Here is a 9,690-nt window from a genome sequence, read left to right on the forward strand (position 1 = left end):
CCCGCAGTTGCTAATCCTGTTAGGCATCCAGTAAATCTCCCTGTGATGGCTCTGTCCCCGGAGCACAGGGAGGGGGGCTGCTGGTGGGTGGGCTCTGCTGAGCCGGAATGTGACCACAGTGCAAAACTTTGCTGGGGAGTCACCTCCAGACCCCTGCGGGGTTGGGAAGAGCCCAGGGGGATGGAGCAGTCCCTGCAGGGGTGAGAAAGGGCAGTGGGGTTTCCCCTCTCCTCTCTGGTCCATCATACCCGCTCTGAGCTGCAGGAGCTGGGTGGAAATGCCCTGTCCTTGAGCCATACACACAGCCTGGGGGTCCCACCACACCACAGTCAACACCAGCTCAGATGGGTGCTGAGCCCTTGGGTCTGACCACAGGGGAAGACAAGGAACAGGAACTGAGACAAGGTCATCCCAACCAGATAGGGGGTACCCATCTGTGCAATGCCCCCCTCTCACTGACGCTCAGTGCCCTGCAGAGACAGGGCAGCAGGAGCTGCTCACAACTGGTGGCACCAACAGGGGAGCTGCTTTGGGCACCAAAGGGTGACACCAACGGGGCTGTGGACTCCTGGGGGTGGTCCTTGCAGGCAATGCACTCTCAGCCCCCAGCATCAGCACAGCAGGCAGCTGTGGCTGCCTCCCCAGTGGCAGCTACCCCCAGGGCTATGGGGTCCCCACGGTCCTGCTGGCTCAGAGAGGGCCCCAGCTGCCCTGGCACAGCACGGCTGCCCATGGGTCAGGCATTACAGGCCTCCTGTCAGACCACAGGGCCACAGCAAAGTCATCCCAGCTCTGCAGCCTGCCCTGCAGTGAGCTAAAAAACTGTATCCCCTGGCCCCCCATCACCTTGCTCTATGCCAGAGCTGTGTCAGCCACAGAGCAGCCCACCGCAGAGTAGCAGCACTTGCTACAGACCCCTGAGAGAGAGAGAGAAACCATTGCTATTCCTCCCTCCGCGCCCAGCCACGTCCCCTGGGGACCTCCATGGCCCTACACAGAGGGGAGCGTGGCTCCAGCTCAGCCTCAAGGCCCCCCAGCTCTGCACCAGACTGAGCTGCAGCAACTCCTGGAGACAAGTTCAACCAGGCTGTAATTGCAAGAACAGGGTGGCACGGGCGGCTGTGCAACTCTCCCGGAGGAGTCCTGGTGCTCCCAGGGACAGGCAGCCAGCAAAGAGAGTGGCTGCCAGGCCCCACAGGGCTACTGTCCGTGCCGGAGGAGTCCGGGCTGCCATCAGCATCAGCTGGTACAAATGCTGTTGATGGAGGCTACGGCCGGGTCGACGAGTCCCAGCTCCTCCTGTTCGTTGACGCAGAGCTGGTACCCACAGCCCTTGCGCCGGGGCAGCGGCCCCAGGCGCCCGCTGGGCTTGGCACGGGGTGGCAGCAGGAAGCCCACGCTGCCGGCGATGAGGAGGTGCCAGATGCTGTGGATGTAGAAGTAGTTCTCCTCTGTCTCCACGAAGGCGTAGAGCAGCACGGCAGCCGCCGCGATCAGCGCTCCCGGGCACAGGTAGAAAGCCCAGCGCTTCCAGGTGGGTGGGTAGCAGTGGCGGCGCCGGATGGTGCGAGCTGTCTGTGGTGGGGAAAGAGGGGGGGTCTTGGAGGAGGCAGTCCCAGCAGGGATGGGCACAGCCCCTGTGCCGTGGTGCCGCATCCCCCAGCAGCCTTCATGGGGAAGGTGCTGGCAGGGGAATGGGGCTGGACAGCTGGGCAGGATGCTGAGCGCAGCCGGGATGGGGACATAAGAGGATAGAGATGGCATCTCCTTACCCAGGCGATGGCCATGATCCCTAAGGCGAAGAGGCTGGGCCCCAGAAGGTTCCAGAGCCCATGGCGGTCCATCTGCAGAGCCATGGAGAGCAGCATGGCCCCCAACAGGTACAGGACCTGTGGGGCAACAGGGCAGCAGTCAGGATGGGTTCTCTCTATGCCCAACCCACGTACCCTTTCCCCACACTTGCCTGCTTGACCACAGGCTGGAGCCGGGCCATGGCGATGACAGTGACCCAGACGGACATGAGGGACCCCAGAAAGTCGCAGAACTGCAGCACATCATACTCCATGATGCAGAACACCACAATGCCCGGCTGGTCACAGGCATGGTAAAACTGGAATGGGAGAAGAAGGGGATGAGAGCTGCCTTGCATGGCCCTGGCCCCTTGCCTGCCACCCCTATCTGCCCCTGACCCCACGCTCACGGTAGAGAAGAACATGGTGAAGATGTAGACAGCGGCTTCCAGGAGGTAGTGGCTGCGGACAGCAATGGCCACGGGAGGCACGAACATGACATTGCTGAGGCACAGCAGCAGCGTGGAAAGGAGCTGGAAGCCGTAGGAGAAAGCCTCGGAGTTGTCTGTGCAGCCCCAGCCATTCCAGCCTGTGGCCAGGGAGAGCGGCCGTCACCCCTGCAGCACCCACAGGGGCTAGGGAGGGAGCAGGGGAGCCCCTTTCCAGCACCCTGTGGAGCAGGGGGATAATGGGGTGCACAACCCCCCGGGGAAGGATGCCAGCCCTCACCAGCTTTGCACTCGCAGGCGGCGTACAGGTAGTTGTTGGTGCGCAGCAGCTTGCACTGGCCGTAGATGCCGCAGTCGTTGATGCAGGGCGAGAGGTAAGCGCGCAGGTACACCTCGGCTGTCACGTTGGTGCAGGGCTCGAACCTGTGGCACAGGAGAAGGTGGTAAGCCCTGGCCCTGTGCCCCGCAAGCAGCTCCTGCCTCCATCAGAGGCACCCATCGCACCCAGATTGGCAGGTGGTGGCAGACCCAGGGACAGGGCGAGCGCAGAAATGAGCTGCTTTGGTGCTGCATATCTCTACAACTTCGTGAAAGGACACTGTAGAGAGGTTGGTGCTGGTCTCTTCTCACAGGCAATTAGTGACAGAATGAGAGGGAATGGCTTCAAGCTCCAACAGGGTAGGTTTAGATTGAACATTAGGAAAGAATTTTTCACTGAAAGAGTGATAGGGCATTGGAACAGGCTGCCCAGGGAGGTGGTGGAGTCACCATCCCTGGATGTGTTTAAGGGCCGTTTAGATACAGTGCTAAGGGACATGGTGTAGGGGAGGACTTTGTAGAGTAGGGGAGACGGTTGGACTCGATGATCCCAAGGGTCTCTTCCAACCTAGACGATTCTATGATTCTATGATTCTATATGACAGCTCGGAGCTGGTCCCCGAGGATCTTTGTGCTGCAAGCGCCTGTGCCAGGCTGGGCGAGCGGGAGGACCCACTTTGCCTTTAGCGGGCTATTTCGCCTGGATTTTGCTGTGCAAACACCATGCCCTGCAATGCCTGTGTGCGACCACGTCAGGAAAGGACTGACTGCAGCTGGCAACTCAGAGTGAACTAGAAATGCAGTGGAGGAGTCAGAGCAGGCACAGCATCCCTGCATGCAGCTCTGGGCACACCTCGGCAGCCTCTGGCACACAGGAGCACAGGCAGGACCGAGTCTAGACAGCACCAAGTGAGTGCTCCCTGTGCCCACACAGGCACCCCAAGATGCACAACCATACACGGGCCGTGTCTGCACGTGTGCCTGCTGTCCCTGTGTGTGCTCAGGCAGCCAGATCTGCACACGCGTAAAGCAGACACGCAGCCCTGCCTGCTTGCACAGACATGAATACCCCCCCATGGAGCTGTCTGCATCTGTGCACCTAAACATACATGCAGTTCTGTCCTCACGCGTGCACTGAAGGTGTGGACACAGCACCATCTGCAAGGTACAGAGCCCCACATGGCCTTTCACACGTACAGACACACACACAACAGCCCCTCTCCGCTGCAGGGCTCTCAGGCAGACACAGGACCGGTCCCTGGAGATGCTGAGCAGAGCAAGGGCAGAGCAGCCTGACTGGAGCTGCCCCCTCACGCACACAGCCGAGCCCTGGCCTCGCAGTGACAGCCCAGTCTCTTCCCCGGCGCGGGTACAGATGGGCACTGATGGGGACATGGGCAAGCACCAACAGATGCACGGCATTTTCAAGCTGACAGGCGCTTCCTAACCGAGAGACAGAGGGAAGAGCCGCGGGGACCCGCAGATGGCCAGGCAGGCGCGAGCTCCAGCCATCCATGCCCACGCAGGCACTCACACGGTGACACACAGCCCACGAAGCCACATGCACACACACGAGCGGTGACAGGCACACCCACAGACCCACAGGACATGCCCCGCGCAGGGAGGTGACACTCCGGGGGCTCTTACCCGTGCTCCGTGGCACAGAGGGAGCGCAGGCTCAGGTACCAGCTGCCTGTCTGGGGGTAAGGTATCCGCAGGCGGCTGAGGCTGGCCGTGGAGTTGACGGAGAGCAGGAAGCCTGCCAGGGACTCTGTGGGGCAGGAGAGCTCCAGGTGAGCAGGGCAGGGGGCAGCCCCTTCCCCTGGGACAGGGGACAAAGCTGGGACAGGGACAGAGCACCCTGTGCCAGGCTCCGGGGCCAGATGCCGTCTGGTCACGGTCTCTGCTGTCTCCCACCCAGCTTCTCACCAGGCACATGGAGGGTGAGACCCCCACAGCCATGGCAGGATGGACATGCACAGGCCAGCCTACCTGTCTCACAGGTGACCGACGTGTTATCACCAGATGTCAGTGGGACTTCATGGTTCAGACAGCCAAATACTGTCACGTTCTCGCCACACAGGGAGCTCTGATGGCAGAGGAGGAGATGGCCCTAAAGCAGTGCTGGGGATGTCCCCCACTCTGACAGCACACAGATCATGGCAGTGCCCTAACCCACCGCCCATCTCCCAACAACACCTCAAATCCAGGTCATCATCCTGCCCTTGGAGCACCCTAATCTGTGTTCCATCACCCAAGAATACCCCAAATCCAGGTCATCATCCTGCCCTTGGAGCACCCTAATCTGTGTTCCATCACCCAAGAATACCCCAAATCCAGGTCATCATCCTGCCCTTGGAGCACCCTAATCTGTGTTCCATCACCCAAGAATACCCCAAATCCAGGTCATCATCCTGCCCTTGGAGCACCCTAATCTGTGTTCCATCACCCAAGAATACCCCAAATCCAGGTCATCATCCTGCCCTTGGAGCACCCTAATCTGTGTTCCATCACCCAAGAATACCCCAAATCCAGGTCATCATCCTGCCCTTGGAGCACCCTAATCTGTGTTCCATCACCCAAGAATACCCCAAATCCAGGTCATCATCCTGCCCTTGGAGCACCCTAATCTGTGTTCCATCACCCAAGAATACCCCAAATCCAGGTCATCATCCTGCCCTTGGAGCACCCTAATCTGTGTTCCATCACCCAAGAATACCCCAAATCCAGGTCATCATCCTGCCCTTGGAGCACCCTAATCTGTGTTCCATCACCCAAGAATACCCCAAATCCAGGTCATCATCCTGCCCTTGGAGCACCCTAATCTGTGCTCCATCACCCAAGAACACCCCAAATCCAGGTCATCATCCTGCCCTTGGAGCACCCTAATCTGTGTTCCATCACCCAAGAATACCCCAAATCCAGGTCATCATCCTGCCCTTGGAGCACCCTAACCTGTGCTCCATCACCCAAGAACACCCCAAATCCAGGTCATCATCCTGCCCTTGGAGCACCCTAATCTGTGCTCCATCACCCAAGAATACCCCAAATAGAAGTCATCATCCCGCCCTTGGAGAACCCTATTCTACTCCATCACCCAAGAGCTCCCAAACGATGACCCAAGAGCATCCCAACGCCCACCCCTCTCCCTGCTTGCAGTCCCAACATCACCCATCTCCCAGCCCATTCCCTCTGGGCCACCTCACCACATTGAGCCGCAGCTCCAGGTTGAGCACCCCACCACTGTCCAGCACCGGTAGGAGGTTGATGACGAAGACAGCAGGGCGGTCAGGTGGCACTGACACATTGGGCCCAAAGAAGATGTAGAAGTGGACGGAGAAGGTGTCCAGCTCATTCCGCAGCGTGGGACGGACTGGCCAGCACTGCTCGCCGGCAGATGAGGTGGTGGGGACAGGGACCGGGTGCTTCGTGCCGTTGGGGCTGGTGGGTGGAGGGCTGTCCCCCAGCCCCAGCCCACCCGCCGAGCCGAAGGAGTGGGGCATGTTCATGGAGGCACTGGAGGGCAGGAATGGTGGCCGGGCCAGGCTGGGTCGCGAGCAGTCTGGAGGGCAGAATCATCACCCTAGACACTGTGCAGCCCCTCTGGCCCCCTTTTAGCTCCCACTTCCCTTTCTTGCCCACTGCTCACCTCCTTCTGCTCACCTCACCTCACATCTCCAACACCTCCCGGTGCCCCCATCTCAGCAGAGTTGGGTATAACCCTGCACCTGCCTAGAGCCACATCCTGTGGGCATCCTTTACCCCCCCACCCCAGTCACCCAAGTAGAGTCAAGACCATGATGCCCCCCACCCATATCTCCCCATGCACACTCACCTGTGAGCTGCACGGTGACCTGGAAGGAGACAGGGCCCGGCACTCCAGGGTGTTTCTCCACCAGCACGTAGTACCAGTGCTGCCAGAAGGGTAAGTCCAGTGCCAGCTGGCAGGGAGCATGCTCCCGGCAGTCCAGAGCCGTGGAGTTGTGCAAGGGGGGAGCCTTGGCCCGCACACGCAGCCAGAGCGGGCAGCCCTCAGCCCCCCTGCACCGCAGCACCTCCACCAGCACCCGTGACGTGTAGCTGGGCACAAACACCCTGTGGGACAGCAGTGTCAGGTCCAGCCCCTCACCGTGAAGCAAGAGGGCTGGGGAGGCAAGCCAGAGGGATTGGGCACTCTGAGCTCCCCACTCTGGAGATGGCCCCTCCTTAGGACACTCTCTCGCACTTACTTGTAGAGGCTGGAGCGGTTGTGGGGGGCCATGCTCTGCTCGGTGACATGACCGGGGTACAGCACGGCGATGTTGACCAGGCGCTGCACGATGAGCTGTGGCTGGAAGAGGTATTGGCACTCCTCGTAGAGCCCCTGCACCAGCAGAGCAGTCAGCATGGGGAAGGAGGCATGGAGCACTCATCCCATTTGGGACATATGCCCCAGGCGCTGCCAGCCCAGGATAGTCAGGCCCAAGCAGAGCCCTGAAGTGTGCCCTGCCACCCCACTGTCCCCCCGAGGCCTTCACCTTGACGGAGATCTTGCCCTCATCTTTGGGCAGGTGGGCAGCCAGGAACCAGTCCCCAGGCAGCGGGCTGGTGACATTGAAGACCCCCGTGGTGCGGTTGGGCAGGGTCCAGGTGAGGGTCAACGCGAAGGAGCCAGGGACAGCCGTGTCCCTGGGGAAGTGCGTGTGCAGTGGGTTAATGACAGAGGGAGCCCCTGATCGGAAATACCTGCGGGAGAGAAAGCAGTTAGCAGGGTGCAGGAGGGTCCAGGCATTGTGGCAGGGCCGGCCTGACCTACACATGGAGGTCTGTCCTCCATGCTGTTAGGAAGCTCAAAGACATCATGGGTAGCCACCTGTAAGCTGTGACTTTGCTGGAGGCCATGAGCTTCCCTGGGTGGGTGTTCAAGCAAAACTGTTCATGTTTGAGATGCACAAAAGAGTGGAGCCTGCAACGGTCCTGGGAAGCTGAATCGTGGGGAGCGGGTATGCATGTGTGTGTGTGCATGTATGTGCACATATGCACGTGTGTGCAGGAATGAGAGTGCCTGTGTGCACGTGCATGCATGAGTGCTCCTCTGTATGTGTTCATGCGTGTACATACATGTGCATGTGCAAGCAAGAAGCAGACAAGAGCAAGCTGGCTCCAGGGCAAGTCCGGGCATGGGGCAGCAGGGGCAGGCAGAGGCAGGCTGGAAAGAAACAGATATGGCAGGCTGCTTACTCACACGGTGATGCTACGGTCTGGACATTGGTCCCCGAACGTGCCACCCTGCTCCTTGAAGGTGATGAGGTTCCAGACGGCAATGACCGTGTCCTCGGGGATATGGAAGTGGAAGAGCTCAATGCTGGCAAAGGAGCGGAAGGGGCTGAGCTTGCGTGGTGTGCGGGTGAAGTAGTCGGTCACAAAGAGCCCATCTGCAGAGGAGACCCAAGGGACTCTCAGTGGGGTGAGGGACTGAGAGGATGCAGCACCCCTCCCAGGCCAGGCTTTCCCACTCAGACTCTAAATATGTCCCAAAACTGGCAGCCATTATGTCCCAACCTGGAGGCAGGAGGTGCTGGGACTGTGCCATTTGAGTGAGTCCTCAGGGCTGATGTCTGCTGTGCCCAGCTGCGTCTCCCAGACGCAGTCTGCATCCTGTCTGGTTCACCATTGCCTCAAGGCCAGTTCTCTGAGCTGTGGGCACTCATCCTCTGGAGGCTGAGAAGCCCCTTAGCCCTGGCTGCTCAGTCTCTGGCCAGGTGCAGCCCACCTCTTTCAGCTCATCATCTTCCTCAGTGAGGACCAGCTCCCTGCATTTTACCTGTAATAAAGGGCCATTCCGCACAGCTCCAGCCTTGTCCCAACAGGTCATCTCCCACAGGGACACAGATTCTTCTCTGCCTGCTGAGGAGGCTCAGCTCAGAGCCTATTACAAACCAGAGAGTTCTACCCTAGAGCCACAAGAAGAAGGAGCGAGTCATGCACTTCCTGCACAGCCTCCCAGCTCTCCTATGGTTTGCGGAGGAGGAACGGTGCACATATGTGTGCACATATGCACACGTGGGTGCTGTCTGTGTGCATGGCAAAGAGGAGGCACACACACCCACACGCATGGGCGCGTGTGGTTGTGCACAGCCCCCTGTCTGCAAGACACTTCCTACAAGCTCAGTGCACTCACTGGGGCCACCGCTCCCTGCCCAACTGCTTGACTGACTGATTTCTAGGGGTTTCCAGGAGCCCTGGCAGCAGAGGGGCAGCCAATTCCTTGGCACAGTAGAAATAAGAGAGCAGCTGTAACTTCGCCCTACCATTGCCACGCTTCCCTAAAGTCAGCCTGGGAGACTCGTCCATTATTCCTCAGAGACGCACGAAGGAAGAGATGCACCTCCGCACAAGCTGCCGGCAAAGGGGATGCCAGCAGAGGATGGACTGGGAGCAGGGATGGGCTGTACCCAGGAGGACTCGTCCAGCAGGGAGTGGGATAGCTAAGAAGAAGGGCTCCTTTGCACAGTGTGTGCGGCTGGCAGGGAGTGCGCGCATGTGCTTGTGTGCACGTGTGTTTTCGCTGCGTGTGTGCAGCCCCAGCTGGCTGTACACTGACATGCATCTGCTCCCTTGCCTGGAACAAAGGCAGCTCCCCCTCCCTTTCACTGACAGCCGACACAAGCCAGGCATGAAATACCTGTCTCAATGCAAGAGCACCGGAGCCCAGTTTCCCCATCACGAACCACCAAGCAACTCCACTGCTCCCCTCCCTACGTGGGTACAGTGACCTGGCAGGAGACCCCAGAGGAGGAGGGAATGAGGAACGTAACTCTATAAGGAGGCATGAGGCGAAGCACTCGGAGCTTCCCGCTCCCAGCACAGTTTCCCCCATGCCCACCCGCCCGGAGCGAGGTGGTGGGACGCAGCTGCAGGCGGAGGTTGAAGCCGAAGCCCCACGGCAGCGTGGCCAGAGCACGGGGCAGGATTTTTGGGGGACAGATGAAGCGGGGGCGGAGGGGGAAGGAAAGAAAGCGCCCTTCTGCCCCGAGCTACCGGCCGGAGCCGCGGCACCCCAAAAACACCCGGGAGCAGGGGCCGGCGGTCAGCACCGCGGACAGCTCCCGCGGCCGGGGGTCAGCACCGCGGACAGCTCCCGCGGCCGCCCC

At 60.1% G+C, this 9,690-nt stretch overlaps 1 protein-coding gene across 1 annotated transcript; it reads right to left on the reverse strand.

The window, feature by feature from the left end:
- Positions 1 to 1,071: 1,071 nt before the first annotated feature.
- Positions 1,072 to 7,907, reverse strand: TMEM8B (transmembrane protein 8B). Its single transcript, XM_014952441.1, has 12 exons — positions 7,778 to 7,907; positions 7,075 to 7,282; positions 6,787 to 6,920; positions 6,393 to 6,652; positions 5,764 to 6,119; positions 4,550 to 4,646; positions 4,205 to 4,328; positions 2,520 to 2,662; positions 2,201 to 2,379; positions 1,964 to 2,110; positions 1,773 to 1,889; positions 1,072 to 1,575 (listed from the first exon to the last, which is right to left on the reverse strand). The coding sequence occupies exons 3-12, from the start codon at positions 6,816 to 6,818 to the stop codon at positions 1,240 to 1,242; spliced, it is 1,791 nt and encodes a 596-aa protein (XP_014807927.1). The 5' UTR covers positions 6,819 to 6,920; positions 7,075 to 7,282; positions 7,778 to 7,907; the 3' UTR covers positions 1,072 to 1,239.
- Positions 7,908 to 9,690: the final 1,783 nt, after the last annotated feature.

This window comes from Calidris pugnax, unplaced genomic scaffold (genome assembly GCF_001431845.1).
Source record: "Calidris pugnax isolate Ruff unplaced genomic scaffold, ASM143184v1 scaffold220, whole genome shotgun sequence".
Classification (NCBI taxonomy): Eukaryota; Metazoa; Chordata; class Aves; order Charadriiformes; family Scolopacidae; genus Calidris; species Calidris pugnax.

Coding starts and splice junctions, on each gene's coding strand:
- TMEM8B (XM_014952441.1), bottom strand. CDS start 6,818: ATGGCCCCCCACAACCGCTCCAGCCTCTACAA. Junction 2,380..2,519: donor CGCCTGCGAGTGCAAAGCTG/GTGAGGGCTGGC, acceptor CCCTGGCCACAG/GCTGGAATGGCTGGGGCTGC. Junction 1,576..1,772: donor GGATCATGGCCATCGCCTGG/GTAAGGAGATGC, acceptor TCCCCACCACAG/ACAGCTCGCACCATCCGGCG.